Raw genomic sequence first — 26,933 nt, 5'->3', positions numbered from 1 at the left:
CTGAGAAGAGAAAAATAATCACTTTAAAGATGCATTGCAAATGCTCCGAGGGAGGATTTGGAGGACAGCACACGGAATTAAGTGCAGACATTCACAAAACCCAAAGCAATGCAGCCATGGGAAAAAAGAAATAAAAAATTGAAATAATGCAAAAACAAATGTTCCAAAAGGGAACACTCCAGGGCTTGTAGTGTAATTATTCACATACATGATTTTTTTTCACATCAAAACTTTTTAAAAATTAAAAGTAAATATAAATGAACCATCTTCTCTATTGCTGTTTGCTGATTAGACATTAATACTCTGTTACTAGTAGGCAATGCAAAAATTTACCTACAGGTTTTCCTGACTGCAGAGTAAGAAAGACAGACATTTTATGACACAAATCTGTAATTTAGATTCGTGACAGTGTGGCAGATTGGCGTATTCTTTGTTTTAAACTTCCCCCTCCCCTTTTTTTTTAACCCCTTCCTTCCTTCCCACCCTCCAATCTCTTCTGGCCAAGGACCAAAGACCTAAACCAAGTTCAAACTCTTCCTTTTGCTATATGCTGCACTATCAGATATGATCCATCATCCATTATTAACTAAATATTAAACCAGAATAATGCCTTCTAAGCAACACAGTTTGTACACAGAAAGTAAAACTTAACATCATTTTTCATCATGTCAGTAAGAAAAAAGATAAAAATCAAGGATAGCTTAATTTTTCTTTCAAATTTAAGTGTTCACAGGCTTTCAGGGTCCTGTCAAAATGACTGAGTCTACCTTATACACACACTGTCCAGCTCAGAAGAAATCAATTACTTTGCGGCACTACTTACAGTATTAAAGTACTCAATTTAAAGCATTCAGTAAAAGCACCATATTTATTACTAACATAAGGAGAAATATATAACTTTACAAGTGTTTGTGACATAGAATGACAACATTTTATTGCTTTATTTACTGATTTAAGAAACATTTGTCAAGCTATAGTGACACCTTCTTTAAAAACAGACGGTCAAAATGCTGAGGTATGCATTCTTGACTCTTTAAAATTCTGTCTTCCTTGCAGAAAGTATTTTTTTCACGAGCTCAGTTGTATTGAGTGGATTCACTCTGTAGAAGAGGTGGAATTCTAAGGCTTTGGAAGTAGAAGATATTTCTGAAGTTACATAATTCATCTGTACATACAGAGCGGCATTTTACTATATGCTGTTAGTGTACAAAATGAATTGGACCAAACCACATTCTCTTTTAATGACCTTCAGTGGAAGTGTTTCAGCAGGAAGTGTTATTTCTTACCTTTACCTATTTACTCCTCTTCAGCCTAAACTGAATAGTTTCTGCAAAACTATACTTCTACCATTTTTTAAAACAGAAAAAGTCTAAAATCCCAGATTTCAAATGTGCAACAATGTAGTCCTCTCTGGTTTCATATTTGCTGTATTCCAGAACATAGTTGTGAAAAGTGATGATCATTCTTTTCGATTTTAATTCAGTTTACAAAAAAAAAAAATAATTATCCTGAGACAAAGGTCTCTTTCATTACAGAACTAACAGAACACTAACAGAAAAAGTAGCAGAAAGATATATACTATAAAATATGCTGTTTTCATAATTATATTCTCATGGCAGTTTAATTTGTCAAAAGGTAACAAAATACTGTCTTAGAATGGAAAAAAGCCTATTATCTATCCCATTAAACCCTTAAAGCAAATTATAGAATTAATAAGGTGCTATATCTTAGTATGTAGAAAATATATCAGCAATAAAATACTTACAATCAACTAAAGTATGTTAACTTCCCTTGATATCATGCTACTTGAAACACTACATGAGTAGAAGTCTAAAAAAAATACAATTAAACTCTACAAGTCTATTAAGAAAAAACAAAACAAACCAGAAAACACTAGTAATACTTTTATGGAAGACTGTTTGATTACACTATTATTAAACCAGAAAACAGAAAATTGGAAAGAATTCTTTTCCATTTACAGTGGCAAGTTCCCAAAATTTAAACCAGTATTAATTCTCCGAAGAATATAGTTACGGGTAACAGTGAAAGCAAAGTTGTATATAACATCCTGTTGAAGCGAAGCATATCATAATCATACTAGTTTTTACTGTTTATTATTTCAAGAGCAACAAGTTAATTTAAAAAATAAGTTATTTTCTAACATAGAATCATAAAATAGTTAGGGTTGGAAAGGACCTTAAGATCATCTAGTTCCCCAGAAGGAACAAAAAATTACTGGTTACTTCTACACTATTAAATAAAGATGTTACCTTAACTTTTTACTTTCTCCCCCTTCCCCCTTTGTCATATTCATAGTATTTATAAAGTAAGAGTTTTATAATAAGGAGATCCAAGGGTCCTCTTAGCTTCCCTAGACATTCCAAAAAAGGAAGATTTAAGAATTCAGCCAAGTCCCTCATTGCTTTTCAGTGCCTCAACTCTAGCGCATAAATGTTAGCTTTTCTATATATTCCCAGAAGCCAGCAGTTCAGAAAAATATGAATAATCCTGAATCAGTGGATATTTCAAAATCCTAATATTTCAAAAAGCAAATACTTACTCCCAGAGGTTCTGGGAATAGCTAGTATGTAGAACAGCTATTCCAACTTCTTTAATCTCTGTGCTTTCTTTAGTCTTACTTTAGTCTTAATCTTCCAATTACACAGTGGATGACTCAAAATTTGAGTGAGAACAATTGCCATACCACATACTAAGTTTAAGTGAACATAGCAAACAGAGCCTTACTTAGTAAAGCCTTTGACACCGTTTCACAAAGTATTCTCCTGGAGAAACTGGCTGCTCATGGCTTGGATGGGGGTACTTTTTGGTGGATTGAATACTGTCTGGATGGCTGGCTTTCATGAAGTGCTCTCCTCTAAGTTCTCAGTCATTGTCTGTCTTCACACTATTTCTGTCAGTCATTATAGCAAATCATCAACTGATACAAAGTTTATTTAAAAACTGATATTACCTATGACTAGTGTTTAACAAAGGCTTAGCTGCATGTACATCCTATCAGCATATGCACTTACTCCAGTCTTTCATCTTTCTTTGCTCTTTCCTGCTATATCTACCTTTTGATTTTATCCTAACTTAGATTTCGGTTGCAGAGGTGAAAATTTGCCATTGTTTCATCTTTAGGTAAAAAGGGTACAGCATATTTGAGGCTCTTAGCTCTATTTTAATATTCAAGAAAATGGGAAAGCCCATTTTGCTATAAGAAGCTGAGGAAGAGCACTCCACAAAATGCACTTGAGGTGCAACTTTTTTTTTTTTTTAATTTTATTTTACTTTTCAACTATCTGATCAGAGGCTGGAGTACTACATTGCAGTCACAAAATTAGCTTCTTTACAGGGCTTTATGTACATGCGCTGGAAATCAGTTAGAAGATTAGAATACCTAATGAAAAATAAATTTATTCAGTTACTTAGTTGACAAATCATATTCAACCATACGCTAGGAATCACAACCATGTAAGCACAATATATGCATCTGCAGGAAAACCAAAAGAAAAAACAGTGTACGGGATATATCAGAGAACTCTATAGTCAGTATAAAAAAAACCCCAAACAACAAAAAATCCGAAGGAAGCCTTATGATGGCTTGCAATTTTACAGGAAAATTCTTCTGTTTCCACACAAGGATCAGGTGGCAATACTAAATTTTATCTAGGAAGTGCAACCACAGGCTGCAATGTTAGTGGTTTTTCAGAAAATAGTAACCCTGAAATTATAGCGTCTGTGGTTTAAGCTACTACAAACTACTTCTGAAGTCAGACATGGTTAAAGTCTGCATGCAGTGGAGTGCTCCCTTTCCAGATTTTGCAAGCCTATTAAAAATAAACCGATCTAGTGTCAGGGACCTCTTTCCACTCAGTCCTGCTAAGTTCTGTGCTTCCTCACACACTCGAGATTACACAACATTTTCTTTTAATGAAAAATGATTTTCTGTGTCCTTATAAAATCACCATGGTCTCCAGAAACACTGAACACACTAATGTTTCTGAAAAAAGGTGGAAAACCAAGAAGAAAGTGAGACTGAAAATAATGGTTGGGTATCCTCTTGAGACAAATGTAAGCAAATGCTCTCACTGAAAGTTGAACAATATGGTAAACACAATAGAAATTGGAGAAGATGTCCTTTGAAGGACAAGCTCTCCAGCACATTACATGATACTGTATTATTAACAGCCTGTTTGGGAAGGAATCATGATATTGACAAAGAAACACATGAACTTTTTGTATAAATCAACAAGATACTGAACATAAACAGCAATGTTAAGATAGTCCAAGCTTTTTGGTGAAAACATATCTTTTTTCTTCCAAAGATTAACAACCTCCCTCTGGATCAAAATCCTACAAAATCTAAAAAAGTTGCTCCTGGAATTGCAATACCAAATATGCCATTTTTCTGAGTACTTCAAAAGCACAGAATAAATGGAGTATTTAAAACTCTACCTCCCCCATAGGACTCTAAAACCTATGTATATGATGAAACGAACAACAAATGGGCAAAGAAAGACAAATAAACTGGTACTATTTTGTATTCCCTTAACTGGCAATGCCCTGTAAATCAGAGATAAGAAAAGTTTTGAGGATATATTTAAAGAAACTACATTAATATTATATGTCACATGGAAATCCTCCCATGTACAAACAAGAGCATCATAAAAGAGAGAAAGAAATGCCACTATCATGAATTTTTTTAGGTAAAAGTTGACCTCCAAGTAACAAATACTGTAAGCAGAGTAAATAATGTGGAGAAAGAGACAAAACCAAACTCTGACCTAGAGACAAAAAGCAGTTTATAGCCTATTTAACAAAGAAAGATTGCTGGAAAGCCCAAAGTATAGGGTTGGAAAGTGATCATTACGGCAATACTGTGAAAGGACAAATGGAAATAGCGCTCAAACTGGGCATGGAGAATGAAGTGAGTTTGGTGTCATGCTTTAAGCCCAGCTGGTAACTCAGAACCACACAGCCGATCGCTCACTCCTCCCCCTCCTCTCTTCCTCCTCCTGCTCCCGGAGGGATGGGGAGGAGAATCGAAAGAATGTAACTCCCACAGGTGGAGATAAGAGCAGTCCAGTAACTAAGGTATAACACAAACCACTGCTACTGCCACCAACAATAATAATGATAAGGGAAATAACAAGGGAAGAGAATACAACCGCTCACCACTCGCCGCCCGATACCCAGCCTGACCCAAGCAGTGATCTAGCCCTTCCGTTTAACTGCCCCCAGTTTATATACTGGGCATGATGCACTGTAGTATGGAATACCTCTTTGGTTAGTTTGGGTCAGGTGTCCTGTCTCTGCTTCCTCCCAGCTTCCCCTCCTCCCTGGCAGAGCATGAGACTCAGAAAGTCCTTGGTCAGACTAAAAATTACTTAGCAACAACTAAAAACATCAGTGTTATCAGCACTCTTCCCAGGCTGAAAGTCAAAAACACAGCACTGCACCAGCTACTAAGAAGGAGAAAAAAGACTGCTACTGCTGAACCCAGGGTATTTGGCTTCAGCAGAAGCCAGGAGGCAATCTTGTACAGAAAGCATAAATCAACTGTCTAAACCACAAGAGGCAAGAGCTCCTGATCCTGCTACAGAAGCATAATATCATAGAGTACCATAGGAAGCTATTGCTGAGCAGCTACCCAGTGGTATCTTACCTCTCCACAGCATAGGTTTTCCCAAACTAGACTGTGTTCTGCCTTGCCAAAATTACCAGATCACCTGTTGCATCACACACGGAACCAAGATCCAAGTTCTGCAAGTTACAGGAGGGACAGATCATTGGAAAACTGCTCTATCTTACAAGCAGTTATGATGATTTCAAAATAGCGATGTAGGGAATATCATAATGCCATGTACTGCAACACTTAAAGTGGTAGAAGCAGCAGATTTTTATATCATCATCATAGGAAGAACAGTTAATTGCATGTTTACACATAAGCAGTTCAGGATAAAGTGTAAGTATGAAACACTTACTACAGGATAGAAAGAGCTTCAGTGGCTGGGCTGAGTGAAACACGGCAGCCTCAGTTTTCCTGAAATACTTTCGCTTTAGTGAGATCATTTCGCCTTAGTGCTTTTGCTCATGTTCAAGAGGAAGCAGAGGTTATGCTAGTTCTTTTAATAAATTAAAGGTTTGGTTTCTTTTCCCTAATTATTTTCAACCTTCAGAACATTTCAGTCTAATGTATCTGCTCTGTGGATTATGGCAATGATGAACTCAGGCTCTTTTTTCCTTGGGAGTAAGGGTAAACTACAGTAGACTATGCGCAGTATTTTAAATTTAAGCCTTCAGGAAATGACAAAGGTGATTCTTTGCTTCAAGCACTTTAGGAAAGTGATTAATTTCAAGCTATGACATGGATCTAAATTTCCAGGGCTCACTCTGCAGCTACCAGCTTTCATTTTACTTTCAACGAATTTTCTCTAAAACAGAAATTGTGGTGCATAAACATGCTTTGCTACTTCTCTCCACCACTGTCTACTCCCTAGTTTTACCTTATTTATGTAACTGAGTATTTAGCTTTCTAAAATGGTAACAACTACCATGCAGGGAGCTCTGTGCATAATAGCAATATGGGTATGGCAGCTACTGCTATAGCTACTCTACATTGTCCACTAATTATAAATACAGTATATCATCCTATTTTATCCAAAATTGTATGGATCTAATCATCCTATATCCCCAAATAATTTTTGGATTTTCTTTTTTTTTCTTTTTTTTTTTTTTTTTTTTTTTTCCCAAAGAGTAAAAATAAGCAGAAAGAACATGATCATGTGGAGCATGGTCCATCGGGTTTTTTTTCACTGAAGTTTAGTTGTACCCCAGCAGTTTCACTGCAATTTTAAATCCTGAGGAAAAAGCTTCTGCTTCAACCAAATTACCTGTTACAGTTTCTCCTTATCTAGAGGGTAACCACTCATTTATTAAAGTAAGTGTTGTAGAAAAATCATTCCAGTGGAAGGATTTCAGCAAGCATTCCTCTCAAAATTGACAACTACCACACATACTAAACTGCCCTTGCAGGGAAGTTGTCACTGTAAAAAACACTATACAATGTATCAAAAATACAAAATACTAAGATGTGCCAGGCTACATCTAGCCTGCTGAATATATGAGTTCCTCATCTGTAATGACTTTTCTATGTGTTGTGAAAGGGTCATGAAGTTACCGTGCAAACGAACATAATCTCTAATCAAAAGACTGCTCATTTATTTCAAGGAGAACTTATTTTCCTTGAATTAAAATGCAAGCCCACCCTCTCCAAAACTAAGAATCCTCTGAACAACAACAACAACAACAAAAATTATTATTATTTATCTTTTATAAAAGCACTAAGCACCTTGATAACGTGTATAATACCTGAAGATGCTGCTAGTGTCAATCTAAAGAAAAGTCTTCTGGTCATCTGATACCTTACAGGCTCTTCAGACAGTGCTCCAGAAAACCTTTTACCATTATTTCCTTGATGATGTAATATACCTCATTTATACCTTCAGAGTTATAAGGCTTCAAAGAATAACATCTTCAATTTAATTAAATAATGCCTCTAAGTAATGACCCCGGGTCACTAGAACAGTCAAAGCTTTAATGAAAACAAATGCAACACTCATGTTACTTTAATCCTTTAATTTCTTAAAAAAAAAAAAAAAAAAAAAAAAGAGATACATCAAAGTTTTTCCATCAAGCTGAAATGTTAACTTCATATGTCTTAGTTGCTACTTTCATTATAAATTTATTATTTTATATTAATCATGAATTATTTATTAAACTGCCTTCAAGTCCCCAGATTTTTCTCTGGCAATGTTAAATTAATAAAATAAATCTTATATAGAAGTAACTGCAGACTCAACATCTATCTGACTGAGGACAAACAATTTTTTAGGACAAAGTTTTGTCAAGCATGAATATCTAACAAGTCAAAACATTTGACATAAAACATCCAGATTTGCATCTACTATGGCTCTCCTTCCTTGCCACTGCAACACAGTATCCTACTACTAGATTCCCAATTCTCTTGAGGACCTGTTTGGCTATCAAATTTGTGGTCTCAATTTCTTTTATTTTGTTCTTATCCAACTCTGACACAGACCAAAATATGTTTAAACTGCACAGATTATAAAGTGGGTTTGCAACAAAGAAAACTACGGAATTTTTAATGTCTTCAAATTTTTCCATTAATTACTCCTATAGTTACTTATGGGTGCCATGACCAGAAGCCATTCTGTCTCATCTATTTGCAGAAGACTACACTATCCCTTCCTGATCTTTCAGTTTTGCAGACTTCATCATTAGTGAAGGAAAATTCCTTCTCACTAATACTATGCTGAATTTCTTTGTTTTAATTCAAATCAGTAAACCAAATCTCTTAGAATTAATTTACAGCAGAATAAGATTAAATTTTAATCCAGTGTTTATGACAATTACTAATGTGATAAAAAAAGAAAAAGAGAAGTAAATGCAAAAATATCTTTTCTTTCTCACACACAGATTATTTCCTCTGGTGAGAAGTTGATGAAGATAAACTAATTGAAGAGAGGTTTTGTTAAAAGCAAGTCAGGCTTCTCTTTCCTAGTATTATTTTCGAAAATCTTGTTAGTCAGCAAGTTAGTTCTCTTTCTTGAAAATGACAGCACTGCTCTTAAAGCTTTTTTAATATGTCTGATACCAGAAGATTCTTTTGAATGTTCACTTAGATTCAACTATACTCTCATTTTATGGGACTAAACATAAGTATCGAGTGAGGATTTTGAAACAGGAAGCATAAAGAAATACACAGCATAGCTAAAGAATTAAATGAGGCAAGTGTTACATGGCCACAATTTTACATTTCATTGTCTAAAATGTTAGACTGTATGTTTTACTTTTGGCCATTACAGAGCTGACTTGACAGATCATGTTGTCTAAACAACCACTGTAAGAAAGTCAATAGTGCAGTTATAGCTCTTGAAAGAGAAATCTTATAGTAAAAAAAAACATAAATAGAAACATCTCTGAATGTAAGGCTCTACCCAGAAAAACTAATGTCCACACGCAAACTGCCTGTAGTCCAAAATGTCTTTAGCTGCTAATTCAAAGTCACATCTGGCACCATATACAAGCTATCAGTTGGCACATTAGCTATGAAGGATGTATATCATATATTATAACTGAATAAGATAAATTATTCCTGTAATGGTCAAAGTTGTCAGAGCTCTATTCAGCATTAAAAAAAAAGTAATTAACTAATGCTACATGACAACATCAAGAGCAAGATATTTACAGGAGAATTACCCCCAGCAGTCTCCAATAACTCAGTGCTACTCACCATCACAAATACACCACTAGATACCCCAACACTTCCAACAAGCACCTTCAGCTGAAAAAGTCTGTCCTTTTGAAAGATCTGAATTTCTTCCTCAGAAAAGCACTTTTTTTCTCAGCATATTTAAGACCTTGTCTGAAAAAATACATCCATCAATATTAAACTTCTAATACCATACTGTTTTGTGACAACTTCAAAGGCCAACAACAGAAACTCTGGCAGTACAGTCCACCCTGAGTCACTACATCAACTTAATCCACCACTCTCCTATCCCTGGGACATTTTACATGCTCCTCAGATCCATAAATGTAATAATTGCATACAGCTACAGGACTCCTTCACCAAAAATCTTCAGGATTCATCAAAACTCTCCTCACGTTCCATGAACTATAAAATTGCTGGGTTTATTCACTGTAACAAACAACTACTTTATTGCTTTCCCTTCTAGTCTACACTACCACTACAATCTTCATTCTGGCTAGTCTAAATGATTTGTACCTAACTAAATCCCAAGCAATTGTTCTCAGCTTAACTTTAGCTTTGAAGTCAGCTGCTTGTCTTTTTGTTGTAAAGATGAGTTTGAGTGCCTGAAAGCTTATCAGTATAGTAAAATTACAGTCCTGAAAACTGACATCTTACCACTGGATACCTTTACAGTCAGAAGAAGTAAACAACCCATATACAAAGTAATATAATTCTATTTACACTAGAAAAAATAAGACGACAGTATATAATAGCTTAGCATCAAACCCCAACTTTTTGTGTAATTCTGTTTAGCACTGGCAAGGGAAATGTGGTCTGTTTCCAATAAGTTGATTTTTAAACTTCTGTGATATTCTATTTTACTGCAAATTCTAAAGGTCTTTTTTGTTGTTGTTGTCGTTGTTGTTCTGGACATTAAAAAAAAATAAATACAGTAATATCAAATTCCAACAACCAAATGAAATGTATCTTGTTTAAAACTCTTCAGATTATAACATTCAAAAATGCCACCAAGAAATCAGTGAATTTACAGGGTGTGCCCCCAGATATTTCCAGCATCAGAAAGTACATAATTCAACTTTTGGAAGGTAATGTAATTGCTATTATAACATATTTAAATTGTAATTCCTACAGTTGTTAAAAGCAATGCTGGGAATGTCCCTCCCAAATTATCTTAAGTGATGCACAATTATCCTTACAGAAGCACCTCTCTAAAAATTAACTCTATAAACATTTCTGGTTCATTACTGGTTTAGGTTTCCAATTTCTCTAACTCTCTCTATTTTGTACCTGTTCTATTTTTCATCTTAGAAAAGTACATTTTTACTAAGAGAGATAATGGAATTCCAGAAGAAGAAACAAATATAACATCTTTTCTCTTTCATCAGTTTTAAAAAAAAGTCACCTTAACAGTCTACAACATAAATGCCACTATCTGAGCTGGTCATTTTGGGCTCCTTTAGAAATCAGAGGACAAACCATGCATTTATGCTACACGATTCATCTCATTTTAATATATGTACCTGAAAAGTTCGCAGGAATTTTATTCTGTATGTGCCAACTTCTCTCCATACACATAGTGTAGATGAATATAAATCAAAAAGGTAGCTATGCACTGCAAATATCAACTAGGTGCAGTGACGAATGAAAGATGTCAAAAGAAAACCTAATACAACATTAGGATGACATTCAAAATAAAAATAAAATACACAAAGCAGATCCATGGAAGGGTAAAATATACCAACTTGATTTTGCTTTTTTTGCTCTTGCATGGCTTCCCGAACAGCCTGGGCAATCTTCTCTTTATCTTTGTCACGTTCTGCTTCCCACATTTTTCTTTCTTCTGCATGAATCTTCTCCATATTTCTCCTCTCCTCTTCTACTGCTTTCAGAATAGCCACCTGCACTACTTCTTTTTCAGCCTTTGAAATAAATCAAGCACAAATAAATGACCAAAGGACCCAGCATGGGTGTCTAACTCATATATATTACTTATTCTAATGAGATCTCTCTGACAAAAGATGGTACATCGATATTTTCACTTCTGAAGTATGAACTTAAATTTATCTTGAGGTACTACCAGAGAGGTATTACCAGTGGACAATGACTGTAGTTACAGAAAGAAAAACAAAGTTACAAGTAAGACTCTTAAATTGCCAACTACTGAAAATACAGTATATCATAACTGGTTTGGTTAATGCCAACACAAAAAAACATGCAGCAGAAACCCTGTAAGAGCAGGTATATAATGGGCCCCCCAACACTGCCTGATATATACATATACAAGATATTCCTGCTTTTATCTACAAGTACCTAAAGTCCAAAAACAGTCAGAGTGCTTTCTGTGGCAAAGTAACCAATACATACATAAAACAAATGCGTTTTCCCTCCCAGAGCTCTACAAGAAGTACTCTTTCGAGCAACCTGGTCTAGTGGAAGGTGTCCTTCCATTTAATTACATAACATCTATATATAAATAATGGCTGAAGTATAAAATAAACAAACAACAGCTAATAAACCACACCCCCCAATTTTAATAAAATTACAGGTCATTCCAATGCCCTTTGGTGGTGATTATGGATCTGGTCAAGTAAAGTTATGAATAGCAAAAAAAATACTGTGTTCCTCAAACACTACACTTGTAAATAAAGCTGTTTCTTGCAATTCACTGGGATGTGATCTTTTATTTAGGCATTTATAAAATATAATAAAAACATAAGTTAAAAAATGCTCTATTAAATAATGATATTTTAATATACACACATTTTCCTGCAGATATCAACCATATAACAGATGTTTCTTGTGTTACTGAATGTTATTCAGAGAGGTGGTCAGCTAATGTGCATATACTACATATGAAGACGTACAGGAAATGATAATATAGCCTAACCAACTGCGATAAGAAATATACATCCCTAGATTTCCCAGATCATTACATGCAACTGAACTTTTGCACTGGATTCTACGTCAGTATTAGAAATGAAAGGTAGTTTAATATTTACAAAATTACTGTCCAAACTCCAATGCATTCAATCATAATATAGACAGAAGAAATCGTATTTTAAAAAGTGAATACTTCTAGTCAAACATTAACTTCAATAAATTTAAAACCTGTTAAATGTCCAAATTTGTAAACAATTTACAAGATAGTTCTGTCCTCATTGAAAATTACCATATTTAACAAAAGTTAAATAGGACACGATGCTAACTGTCTTATTAAGATCACCAGTTGACCCTGCTACCTAGATCCTCAAATCAAGATGTACTGATGTTGTTAACTGGAAGACCAAAAAAAAAGACAGGTAACACAAAAAACCCTGCAATATTGTGACTTCTAGTTATAAAATAATTCAGAGGCTATCTTAGATAGAAGTTACACAGACTGCCTGTACTGAGGCACAGTATACAGCAGATATGTTCATGATTTACAGAACTAGCTTCTTTCAAACACAGATGAGAATATAGAGTTCGACAAATTTAGTGATGAAAACGAATGAGTTGCTGAACTTGGCATTTATGGCTCACATGGAATCCACATTGCACGTCTATTACTTAACAAAAGATACCTTTGCAGCAGCTGCCAGAGCCTCCTTACTTCTTTGTCTTTCTTCATCCAAACATTTGTCAAGTACTTCCTGTAAATGTTATGAAAAATTAAACTGCAATACACAATACAGGAGCAGCAAAAAGTAATTTTAAACACTTAAAGTGCTCGAGAAAGCTTCTTCTTCCTGTCAGTAATTGTGACAGGATCGTACCCAATGAACAATCTGGTGCCGATCAGACCCCTTTTTTTTTAGGTAAATAAAAAAGCCAAACACAATACCTTGTGTTTTTGTGACTGCTGCATCAAAGCTGCTTCTATCTTTTCTGATAATACTTCCTTCTCTGCTTCCAAAATGTCAAGAAGTCGCTGATGCTATTGGAAGAAAACATTCGTACTATTGTTACTATGGTCTGCTAGCAAAACAGACAAAAAAACCCCTCATTTGAGACACTTTGTTCATTATTTACAAAATGACTTAAAATATAAGTAAATGGCATGTACAGCACTTCTTTAATTGATTACATGTTATAAAAAAATATTACAATAAGAAATGTTTAGCTCCCTGATTATCTAATATTTCTTCTCAGTGTGAAGAGTATTAGGAAAGAAGTTGGAAAAACCCAATGTTATATAAAAGCAACACTCGGAAAATTTATAAAGATGGTTTAAGCAACAACACACTTCAAATATTTCATTTTAAAAGCTGCAGAATTTAGATTATTCTTGTACTACCTCTCAGTTATACATATAGAGGGCAAAATCAAAATGTATTTTTTCCAACTCTTTGTGATACTATGAATTTTGAAAGTGAAGAAAAGGGAGCAAAACCAAATGCTGCTTTTTTCTAATTTTCCTGTAGTCCAAATAATTTTTTCAGGGAGAAAACGAACACTGAAGTGGCCATGTAATCTATACATAGGCCTATAATCTGTTGCTGTTCTTAGTTACATCCCATGTATTTTGTTTTCAGTAAGCCAATTAAAGCATTTGAAAGATGTGGGTTCTGTCTGTAAGAGCTAAGCTGTTTCCCAAAACTAAAAATTATTACTGGAAATTACTGATATTGGGTATTTGTCATGAAATAATTGCTAGCAAGTCAGTATATTTTTTTTACATGTTATTTAAGAGATTATATATTCTAAGCTTAAAGTATGTAATCAATACGTAATACTTCACAAGATCACCAAAAAGAAATTTTAACAGTAGAGTTTTATATTAATAAAAGTGTACATAATGAACATAAAATTTTTACACAAACACTTACGGAGGCGAATACCCCTTTCACCAGCATTTCTAAGAAACGGTCATTTCTGCTTCATGGATTTTATTATGTTTTAATTATAAGTGTCTCTAATGGCAGCTAGAAATACATTACCAAACTGCAATAGTATGTTCTGAAAAATATTTTTTCATTTGAAGAATAGAAAGCTTCTAGACTGCTTTATAAAATAAAACACCTATCTGCCCTTCCAGGATAAACATGTAAAGAGGCATTTCCTAGTGAATTTACTTAAAATAGGTCTGAATGGAGCAGACATATTCTAATGGAAAACACCTGTGGAAGGAGTGGTGAAATTCACATCATGGTTATACTTAATGATGTGTAACTAACTTTTCTTGTGGACTCAGTGGTTTCAGACATTAGCTTTAACTATCAGGGCACTTAGAGAAATTATTTTTCCCCAGTAACTCAAAGATAAAACAACAAATGGATTTTGTTAAATTATCTCTATGACTCCTCACTTGGCTGACTGTACAGACTACAAATCTGTTATTTCACTTTAATTTAAATGAATGACACAATAGAAGACAAACATATACAAATATTTTATCAGACATATGCCACAAATCTACAGTCTACTAACGTCAGTTAAAAGACTGAAACTTTATCTGCTTTAGTCAAGAATCATCAAGGGACTTTCTAAGGAAAGTTTTTTAAAGGAAATCACCTCTATCTTTAAACCACCTACAACAGAATGGCAGTTAAGTTGTTTAGTAAGATTGGAATTTCTAGTGTAAAACTTGCAGACAGTTAATTCCAGTTTGACTCTGACCATCAGATTTCTAGGTTAGATGTGAAGACTGTGTATGCATGTTTCAAGTTGCCACCATGGGCCAGCTATCAGATATATTTTACAACATTCTCTATGGGACTAAAATTTTCAGCTTTTGAAATTCAGGACAGTTTAAGAAATTTTCTTTTACATATATGGATAAGATGACATTCAAGGCCATCCTGGAAGTCCTGAAACAATGCAGATGTGCATTAATCCAATATAGAACATGTATACATGATCAGTGAAAAAAACTAACACCTAGTCTCCCTGCAGATGAAATAATTTCATGACTATAGCCTTCTGCATGGCCCTAACCACACTACATAGTGGTTTTGTACCTCCTTCACTGCAAAAAAGAGTGCACAACTAAATCCAGAGATCAACTCCTTGTACAAAACAAGAAAATGTTACTCCAGTTGGCTGTCACTGTAATAAGGAGTTTAACCGCACTTGGACATCAGTTTCACACATACTTAACAAATGGAAATATAGACAGTAGTATAAGTTAAATCAGTTTGCTGCTTCTGGAAGCAGAAAGGAAAATATTCAAAACACAATATACTTGTAATTACCATAAAAAATTAAGCCTGCTTTGACTGCTATTTGAAGGATGGTTACTTTGATTAAGTTTAGAATCTCCCATTTCCTTGGTAGATTAGAAAAATTTATATGGAATTACATTTTGAGCTTTATGGAATCCACAGAAATTTGGAAAGAACTGTATTAAGAATTGTATCTGGGTATAAAAACACACTAGTTCGTATTTGTCAAGATATTAGAGGTAACTATTTGTGAGCACATTTAGAATGCTTTCAAAATGAAAGCTAATGACTTCTGGCATATTCCAATGCACCTTCTTTTACATTATATAGCATCCCCATTTCTCATGGAAACATAACATTTATAATTTCAAGATTGTAAGCCTCTTGTGAATAGCTTGGCATGTCCTTTCCTATTATAATGTAAATGTTTATTCATGTGGAATAAGCCTTCCATAAATGGTTACCTTCATATCTGGATTTCCAAAAGTTCATGTATCATCACAAATGTTGCAACAGCTGTTCATACAACCCACTAAAACAAGTTGTCTTGTACTAGTCTTAGAAGAATACCTTTAAGAACTGTTTGTTCGGCTTCAGAATTTGTATTTGACCAAGTTTTCTTTTTCAGAGAGAGAATGCACCTTAAGCTGCTAAATTACATAATTTAGAAATAAGTAACTGGAAAAAGCAGATCATACGAACTGCTTCTCCCTGAAAAAGGTCATGATTCCAGAAAGCCCAGATTGCATAGTTAGCATAGCCGCAAAAAAGAAAAAAAGAGAAAACTGCCATTCTGCATGTAATTAATAAGCAATTGAATTATTTATCATGAACTTTCAGTTTTTCCAATGTATTGTGCCCCATGGTAGTATTAGCCCTCATACAGAGCCATGGAATCTCCTTGAAAGCTGTGCTTATTAAAGTCATACACAGCGAGCTCAGTGGTATTATGAATTCGTTTTATCGAACAGAATGCACCACCTTGCCATCTGAATCCCTTTTTACAGAAACACGAATCTTTCAAAGGCACACTCAGATATCTACATTATGCATAACACTTGAGCAGAAATTCCAGTTGTGGGATGTTATGGATAGTAAGTGTTTCTCTGCATTCCCTTTTCTGACAGCAATCAAGGAAACAGGTTTTGAAAAAAAGCAATAATGCAAAGGAAATGATTAAGGATTGTACGACTAGAATTTCAAGCTGTTAGCTTAAATGTTTCTGCACAGCAAGCTATTTTAAGTCCTCTGGAACTAGTCCGTAAATTAGGGCAACTAGTTTTGTTCTTCAGACTTTAAAATAATCCATATACCTTCTAAGTAAAAGCTAATATATAGAAGTATTAGGTACATAAATTTTCCAGATGAATGCAGAATGACTTTGGACTCTAGTACTAAACAGCCATGATGAACTTTACATACAGTCAGTACTTCTTCAGTTAGTCTTTGAGATTAAGTCAGTACAGGGAGCTAAGTTTAAAAGCATATAAAAGGTGATAGTCTCACTTTAGCACCTATATGTTTAAGAGCTTTCAAGAGCTCTTGAATTTTTACCCAACAGGAAATAACAGGATTATTTAGGTTCATTTACTTGGCTTGTAGATTTTTGTTCAACTATAGTAAAAGTCTATTAACAATATAGACAATTGCTGAATTACAAGATCATATGTGCTGAGATAAATGCCTACAGCTAGGCAAACGTAACTCATAACCCATCCCCTTCTCAACAGGAATAAAAGCTATAGAAAGCATGAGTTAAATGAGTCTCTTTCAGCATTTCCAGTTTCCATAGGTAAGAATTACGAATGCGTTTCTCTCTCTTTAGAGTGTATTGAAGGATTAAAGGAAGAACACTGATACTGAAGGCACCACTGTGAGTTACCTATACACCAAATTTTGATTCCCATTCATTGTAGAGGCCACTTTCTCTTAGCCCTATCTGGACGTCAAAGCTGGAGGTCTGGTAATTGTACCTGTCAAGATGATACTGCCCATGCTTCAAAGGAGAGATCAGCCTTCTGTAAGTAGGCTAATGAGTTCATCAGACTTAACAGTCCTATGAAAAATAATCAAGTCTATTTCAGTTTTCCTGTGAAAGTTACAATGAAGACCTACTTACGGAGTCTTACAATGGGAAAAAACATCTAACACATGTAGACTATAAGACAGTGTCTATGAAGTTTTTAAACAAAAGTTGAAAAGTTGGAGTGAAGGCTTCCTTTACTTAGCAACAATCTAAGAACCAGAAAACAGGTAAGAAAGTTCTTAACACGCTGGGGCTTTGAATCCACTTATCCATCTGTTATTAAACAACTATAGCACATTGACTGTCTGGACTAAAAGTGCAAAAATGGAAATTGATGAAGAGTTATTCCTACAGATGATATTAAAGAAAGAAAATTAATGTCCTGAACTGGAAATATGGTGAATGAATTAGTATGAGGCCAAAATAAGTATTAGTGAAAATTCCACTTCAGTGCAACAAGGAAGTTTTCAGGCAGTATATGTTTGCTAGGCTGCAAATTCACATTATGCATGTTATCTCTAAGGCACAGCAGACAGTAGAAGACTATGCAGAGATACTCAGCAAGACCTAAAAAGCTTTGGCTTAAGTACAATAAACAGCATAGCTCTTTCATGCATCACTTTGCCTCAACCTTGTTTCCTCTTATTCCTTAGACAGAGAATATAAGCCTGAGTGCAGAATTCTGATCTGTAAGAATTCTGAAGAGAAAACTGATGGCCCAATGAGACACAAGAGTTTTCTATGGGAAGAGAAAACCAAACATTTTTAGAAAAGTGTGGGAAAAAAACGTTTGTAGAAAGTTCTCTCCACTCTGGAGAGAACTACTAATCTTTCTACCCTACTCTCTGGAAAGTAGCAAAAGAGGGTCAAGAAGAGTCTTCTGAAAATCAACTTAAAACAAAAGGCATTCAAAAATAGGTTATAATGTTTTCCTCCCTGCAAGAAGTTCTCTAGGCAATGGTTCCAAATGAAAATCGTTTGATGTAGATTCAAATATAAATACAGAGGTCGTGTGGTTTTTCTTGATTCCTGTAAAAAAGAAATCAAAAAAATCTTTCTTTTTTTCCTGGAATGTGAGTCACAGAAGACATTGTAAACAGATTTAATCACAATAGCAACTAGCCAGTCTTTTCTGTTATTTTTATATATTAAATTTATTTCTGAGGAATCATGACATTTTTCTTTCACGTAATCATCCTTTGAAGGATTACATAATATATATTATAATATTTATTCATGAAGTGAATAAAATAATGCAGGATATGAGCTGGTTTACAGCTAAAACACTGCATTAAAGCTATTAATAACCAATTCTAATTTAATACAGTTACAATTCCTCACATATTCCTACTAATCCTAAACTGCAAACATAAAGAAAAATGGAAAAAAAGGTGAAATGCTTTTTAAAAATATAGTTTCTTCCTGAGCCCTGTATTGTTTCATTTAAAGGGAAACTATTACAGGATTTCATCCACAAATAAGGATACAATTCTTTTGCTATAACAATCACCAAATTCAGCATGGATAAATGAACTTTGTTATCTGCTATTCACAGCTTATGGAAAAAGTAGTCAGATAACCATTCAAAAACAAAACAGCAAACAACATCACAGAACAAAGTTAATATGAATATCTGAATACTTAACAGAAAAAATAAGCTTGCATTATTTGTTGCATCACTGCAACAAAATAATGATATTTCACACTTTGGTCTTTCATCTGAGGAAAAGTTTTCACACACTAATGAAGTGACACTGGAACCTTCTTTTAATGGCATCATTCTGAAAACCAGTATATTAAGACATGTATGTCAACTTCATCCCCTGTGAATGACCAGTTTTTCTTGTAACAAAAATCTACTGAATTTTAAAATCTAATGAAATTACTTCGTAGTTTAACAAAAAAAAAAAAAAAAAAAAAAAAGAAAAAGAACACCAAAACAACACAGGAATAATAAGACTCTATGTCTCCCATATATATTTTTTTTTGGTACTTTCATTACATATGGACATAGAACAATCCCTGACTCTCAAGATCTGGGAAAAATTATCTTCAGAAACATTTAGCAAATGTTTCAGTACTTCATTGATCAGTAGGAATAGTTAACCATTGGATGTGGCTTTGTAAGAATTCACCAATTCAAATTTGTTCACATATTTTACAAGAAACTTTCTTAACCCATAGAGTTCTACTTTTATTTCTGTTTCTCATGAAGGAATCTAACAGTAGAAAGGAATAACACAGGTCGTGGGAAACATTATCTCTATGTGACAAGGAGATGACATAACAAAAATACACAGTTATATCATTATGATTTTGTAATGTTATCAAAATATGTCCATTTCTACATCCTATTCAAAATATTATTCTGAGGAAAAAGGCAACTTTATCAAAATACTACTAATAGTTTTCTGCTCCTGTAAAAGGCTAGCTATATTTAACAGCATAACAGCACTTAACACTGCACGTTTTCTTCACCACTGCTAAACTATGCCTAAGTCAAACGACAAGATCTGGTAATCATAACTGGTTTCCTACACTGTCCTCACTATCTGTGGCATCTGAGTGTTTGGCAGCGCAAGGTGGAAAATCTGTCTGAAGAATTCCAACATCTGTTACATATTTCCACTTCCTCAAATTATAACTTATTACTGCATGGTTGGACAGTATCTTTTTGCCAGTTTGAGGTCCAAGTGGCTAACAAAAAAGCAAAATTTTTCTAAGAGAAAGCTCAGGAATCAGCAAAACATTATTAAACCAGAAAATTTAAAACAATTAAAATATAAAGAAAAAATATAATGGGGTTAATAAATAAGCTTATATTCATACTCAGGGTTCTCCTCAGCAGTATACAGACAGTATGGAAACTGCATAATTTAAGGCACATCAGAAGCTGAAATTAAGTTTAAAACATTTTGCTACATATGTGCTTCATTGTTTTCATAAAAAAGTAAGAAGCCACACAAAGTCATCTAATAATGAAAATAGTCAGAAAACATACATAGTAATGAGACTTAATAAACCTACAAACATCAAGATCCTAAGGATACAGACATGAACTTTGGTAAAAATCTGAGAGAAAAAAGAAAATATCAATTAGCCCTTCTGACTTTACGATCTAATCAATTTGACAGCCTGTATGAGTTCTCTTAGAATTGCTCCATCTACCAGGAAAAATAAATCTATCAAAAAAATTATGATCAATAGCAAAATCTGCAGTAATGGAAGATGGCAAAACAGAGGGGAAAAAAAAAACATCAACAGAAAAGTAATTGAGGAGAAAAATCGTACTATATTATTTTGTTGTTCAGTGCTGACAAGTATTGATATAAATTTGTAACAAGCAATGATGATTTTAAGGAAACTTGTAATATAAGCAAAAGGCAGAAAGCAAAAATCACACTACAGAGCTACTTTCAAGTAGAACTTGACAAAGGAAGGCAAATGCAATTTTCAAATAAGATTTCTGCTTGGTACTCTGAAAATATCCTGACTGAATTAACAGTGCAAAGGGACTGCAAAATCATCCTCTAACTAGCTTGCAATAGTAGGCAGATACAAATGAAGTGAGAAGACTATGGGATAAGGATTTACATTTTTTTCAAAGCCCTTTTGGATCTTAGCAATGTAACTTTTACTTTGGGAGGTGAAGACTGGATGCAAAGTCCACACGTACAAAACCAAAACACAAAGTGAGGATAAATCAAACATTTTCAGGATTTAAGGAAACAAGCAACAACAAAAAAAGTCTTCCTGCACAGGAAGAGTTGATTTTTGATTTTTCATTCTAATTCGCTCTATGTATGCAGAAATCAAGGAGATATTATTATAAATTTAGGAATAAACAGGATTCTAACAAATATTTTTTTTTCCCCTTTATATATTCAGGAGAATAAAGAAGTTCTGAGAAAGTTTAACTTCACTCTTGACAGAAGAGTGCCAGACCTGAAAAGACACATCTAGATAAGGATGAGAGGTTAGCTTTAAAGTGAATTAGAGAAAAAACTAATGGGAACGACTGATAGCAAGTACTTTGTTCAAGAGAGAATGAATAAACTACTCCCACAGCAGCAAACAGCAAGATTTCTGAGAAGTGAGAGGACCTGCCCAAAGGGACATGATAAATACTCTCAAGAATGAAAAATCCATCATACTTGCAATTAATGAACCAGAAAGATCATGTCCACTCCAGTCTTCATTTTCTCAGTCTGCAAGTCTTCAGATTATTCAAGTACATACTAGTCTCACTGGAAAAAATGGCTAATGCCTCCTAAAAATGCAAATATTCGAGATTTCCTTAGAGTCTAGTCTGCATATGTTCCCTTCAAGATTAGGTATTAAATAGATTTCACAATTACAATGGGTAGAACATCGAACCTCTATTCCCCTTACAAAAGGGGGAATCATAAATAATCAAAGTTCATAAAAGAAGCATTATTATATAAACATGCTGCACAGTATGAGTAGATACAAAGACAAGATTTGAAATCATAGAAAATTATACTTCCTGACAATGGAACTGAATGAAATAAACATTTTCTTTGGCATACAAACAATCACTTGCTATGCAAGACAAGTACTTTTTACATTTGACATTTCAGGAATTGTCAGGGGACTTACTGGTACTCTTCACAGAAGGCTATGCAAACACATCAAAACGCATCATCCAAATACTGGAGAAGGTAAGGTATCTTAACACATTCCTGCAGCTCATTTCTAATGTCACACCAGTGCTCTGCTTGTCCACAAGCTGTTCTTGGAAGCATCACACACTTCAAAAAACCGAGGTCTAGCAAATGGAACTTCTAGTCTGACTGTTCTTTCAGCACATTGTTTCAAAACTGAAGCTGAACCAGCACTTCTCTGTGTGTGTCAAAAAAGGGTAAAAGATTTCATGCATCATTCAACAGATATCTCAAACTGCCATTTACCATACAAATGACAACCAACATCATGATAAAGTGGAAAAAGAATTAAGGATATGGGGCTTGCTCTACTTATTTTAAATGTTCCATCTACAAATCTGTAGATTTGTTTCATTGCTTCACATAAAATCATCATGAAACATACCAACATGCAAAAGTGCAGATGAAGCATTTAACTGAGTTCTTTCCTTTTTATGTGACACTTCCAGTACTGTTCTGTCTCAGCAATTAAACTAGAAGCTCCTTTGGCTTGGAAACAATTTTTTGTGCTATGGAAACAATTTCAGCATAATGTATTCTATACAAAGGAAAACTGCAGGCCACTCATTCATAAGACACATCCTTAAGTGTTTACTGAGTAGAAGAAAAGAAGTTCGGCCCAGAAAAGGAATATGCATGCAACCGAACTACAGAATTAAATACTTCTATTCCTTGTCTTTCTTTATTCTTCTTTATACTAAACAAAATGGAAAACATGCAGACTAACATAATTAAATACCATACAAAATATAGCTCCCCTAACTACATCCAAGCATGAAAATACTACACAGAATGTCCACTTGTATCTCATACTTTTTCTTCAGGATGACAGAGAAAAATAGGCATATTGTCAAGTCATAATTTAGACATTGAAATGTGTGATCTGAGTCTCACTTCACATACACTTTAGCCCCTTCCCATGCAAGAATGCCTGTTTCAAACTGTTTAGAAGACAGTCTAGGAGACCATCAAGATAAGTGAGAGATACATAAATAGAAGGAAAATGATTTCTAATAAATAAGAAGTGATTTGCTGCAAGTATTTAAGATTTTATTTCACCTTAATACACAGATTGTTGCCTGTTTTAAAAAGAATATAAATATCAACCACAATATTGTTTACATTTTTAACAGTATCTACTTTGATTGAATAGCAAGAAAAAATTATGGTACATCATTTCTAGGGCTTCCAGTGAAAAAAAGGCATTCCTTTTACACTATCATGATTATGGGTCTAGCAAACTTAATGAGAAAATTCCTTAGAACACCCTAGTCCTACATAGTCCTACTTTATAATAATAGATGCTTACTTAGTCCATCTTTTTATGTTGCCTTTTCTGGTTCAGGCTTATTAAAGTTACTAAATCTCTATGTCTCCTCTATGTTCAGAAGAAAAACCTACTTTGATGTTTGAACAAACTATTTCTACCCCAGCACTGGAAAACAGGGAAAGCTAAAAGACACTCTAGTCCACATGGAAGTATGGAACAGAAGATTATTGCCACATGCCCCTCCTAGCTGCATCCAACCCAGACAATTGCTTAGCTACAACATTTCAGCGATGAAACCATGAACGTGGTGCTCCTGAATATCCCAGGGGAATGCCTGGTTTCCTTTCTGAAGTGTTGATATGAGTGTATTTCCTTTAAATAAATAAATAAATAAATAAATAAATAAAAGGGAAAAAAGCAGCCTTAGAGATTGTTCCCCTGGAAGCATACATTACAGTGATCATCCATTTCTTTGAGGGAACTAGTCCTTTCAACACATTCCAGGAAAGGGGAAAGAGGACCCATGAGCTTCAGACCTAGGGGACATTTGAGATCTGATACTCAAGACAAGTGACATTAATGGACTAAGAAAAGGGTAGATGAAGAAATACCTGGCATCCACAGTATCTGATAACACCAGCTCATCTCTCAAGTGTTTGCTTCAAAAGCAATGGATAGTGATAGTGATTAATACAGAGGAAAAGCTCACTGAGAGGCGGTTCAGTACAGTGTGTCTGAGAGTACACTGAACTTCGAGCAGAAGAAACTAAACTAGAAAATAGACCACAGCCTTCTTACTTTAGGATTGGTGGGGAAGGCATCTGTCAGAAGAGCCGGAACAGAAAATGGGTCAGAATTTTATTTTGGAGAAATATCTGGAATTTTAGCAAAGACTTAAGGAGTTAGATCTAGTAGAAGATTACAGTGAAAAGGTAGATGACAGACCTGAAATAAGATATACGACTGAAGACAATTTGTGTTGGTGGGCTGATGGTTCCCTCCAGCAGATGATGATGATGTTACCTATAAGCTAGCCAAGTATGCTGCAAAAACCTCACATGTAACAATCGAAGATGAATTGCAGAAATTTGTCTAGCAGGAAAGAGACAGAATCATAGAACTAGGCCTTTCACATCCTGCCTTATCCTGCAAGATACAGCCTTGCCCAGTGACTGTATCAGCACTACGGTAACTTTCTAGACAGACTTTCAACATGCATCTCCATCACAGGCACAAGACCCTGACAAAATACAGCTTCAAAATCAGAAACTTAAATAAACTCTGATAGGTTAAAGACAAGCAGAGAAAAACAGCCCTACCTCCTTCTCAAAGAGGCACTTCTGGAAGGAAGGGGTATGGGAAGTTAGGGAGAAAATTGGATTAGGAGAAAGCATGAGAAAGGAGTTATTAACATGAGATAATTTTGTGGAACTGAAAATAAAACAGCAGAACATGACCTTAAAAGTTTGAAAACGAAATACTGCTTGTAAGGCAGGAGTATTGGAAGGGAACAAAAACCAAAACAAAACCAACAACAAAAATAACCCAAACCAAAACAAAAAGCAGCTATGTTTGTGTATAGAACATACTTGCACTGTGTGATTACTGCTAGGCCAAAAAAAATTTTTACAGTTATGTACATACTCATAAATCTCCATGTAAAGGTGAATATGCATGATGTACAATTCTTTAACATAGAATATTCATCAACTTGGCGTATAGTCTTTAGTAATCATTTCAGCAATCTTGTTAGCACAGAATTAAACAATTTGAATGAGAATGGATGTTAAACACCAAAGCATGCATTTAATAGATATATATTCAAAAGAAATAAAAACATACTACACTTCTCTCAGATCTCTCCAACAAAGACTTATGAGTGAACAAAATTTGCCAGTATAAATCCTATTTTATTAAACCTGGTAGTTCTACCATAAGCACTCATAATTTTCTACTTGATTAAGCTTCAAAATCAGTTTTGCATTAAAATCAAGATGATAAACCTTGATTGAAATAAATAAGAAATTATGTGGAAGTTTGTGAACAAAATGTAAATCTTTTCTGGGATCCAAAAGAGGGTGTTAAATTGGATTAAACATAGATATGATTAGCTTTTTTTAATTTATATACTATTCTTTATTATTTTGACTCAACAGCTGTACTTAACTCAAACCAAGATATACTCAGTAACAAACCAGGTTTACACTGTTCAGATATTCGTCAGTAATTGATGCAATTCCAAATACTTGCTTTACAGTGTGCTTTGACTCAAATTATGTTAAATGAGCCAATATAGGCCTATTCATGTATATATAGTTCTGAATATAATGTAATTCCTCATAGGTTTTTTACTTTTATATAAAATTTCTATGATATAAAAATAGAACTGGGCAACAGATGTTTGTGTTTAGCACCAAAAAATCATCAAAAAATTTGGACCAAACATTTTTCAAATCCTAATAAATCAAATCCTGCATTTAACTATGTAAATTAAAAAATAATTGCATATTTTCTCCAAGACTACATAAAATGGCAGCTGTTAAAGGAGTAAGCACTGCTCTCAGCCTTTTTCTCAGTGTTATGCTCTTCTTGAATCTGTTTTTAAGGAGGTTTAAATGTTCAAAACCACCTTTGATCCCAACAGATGAAGAGTCATTATTTATTTTGCATTTTTAAATATTTGTGTTTACTGTTATGCTGAGGGCACATGGTGAAAGATTATTTTCTTTGGTGATCACATATGTTAATGTTTTTTCAAAAAGAAAAGAGTTGAAACAAAAAGAAAATTGCAGACTTTTGTAGGTGCACATCCATACCTGAGCATTAAGAAATTCTTCACATTTGTGGGAATGTTTTTCAATTGCTAGCATATACTGTTTTTCAATAGCTGCTTCTTGCTGTTGAACTGTAGATTGTAGCAGCGCCTGTAATAAGAAAGCACAAAATACTCAACAAAGATGTGACTGGGATGTTTATTGGTAACTGCAGATCTACTAATACTTTTGTATAACCAGAATGTGGAATGCTGTTATAAAATTGGAATGTGCAACTATTAAAGTACCTTTCTATGTAACACTACCTTGTTTTCAGTGAGGATTAAAATTTTTTGGATCTCAGATTTCTTACACACAGTTTGCTTAAAAGACAGCAGCACACAGAAGATAGAGAGGGAGAGTATTTCTGTTAAATATACTCAGTTTAGTGGGACCACACAAGAAGAGAAGTGTATGAAAGCTGCTGAAGGAAAAAAAAAAGTCAGACATATTTCCCTGGCTGACAAAACTCCACATCCTCTCGGCACAGTGTAAGATCCCATGGGCCAAGCATGATCTTCACAACCACAAGTCAAGTAAAAGCAGATGGAAATTTTGAGTAATTTAAAACATAAAAGAATGCTCCCCCAGGAAGTTCACACTTAAATATGAAGCAGTGGAAGTCAAAGTGTGGAAAGTCAAAGTACTGAGACAGTAACAAAAAGATGAAAAGACGATAAAATTAGCAACTCCCT

At 34.3% G+C, this 26,933-nt stretch overlaps 1 protein-coding gene across 1 annotated transcript in view; it reads right to left on the bottom strand.

The window, feature by feature from the left end:
* The window catches only part of CCDC91 (coiled-coil domain containing 91), a gene marked incomplete at its 3' end in the record, with an annotated part of 89,302 nt that overhangs the window by 20,077 nt on the left and 42,292 nt on the right, over positions 1-26,933 (bottom strand). The window contains exons 7-10 of the mRNA XM_080612607.1: positions 26,242-26,349; positions 13,125-13,217; positions 12,865-12,933; positions 11,044-11,220 (exon numbers count right to left, since the gene is read on the bottom strand). Coding sequence (XP_080468733.1) covers positions 11,044-11,220; positions 12,865-12,933; positions 13,125-13,217; positions 26,242-26,349 — 447 coding nt within the window. The remainder of the gene's footprint in view (positions 1-11,043; positions 11,221-12,864; positions 12,934-13,124; positions 13,218-26,241; positions 26,350-26,933) is intronic.

Source organism: Psittacula echo, assembly GCF_963264785.1.
Source record: "Psittacula echo genome assembly, chromosome: 1".
Taxonomy (NCBI): Eukaryota; Metazoa; Chordata; class Aves; order Psittaciformes; family Psittacidae; genus Psittacula; species Psittacula echo.
This window is presented reverse-complemented; position numbering and strand designations above follow the sequence as displayed.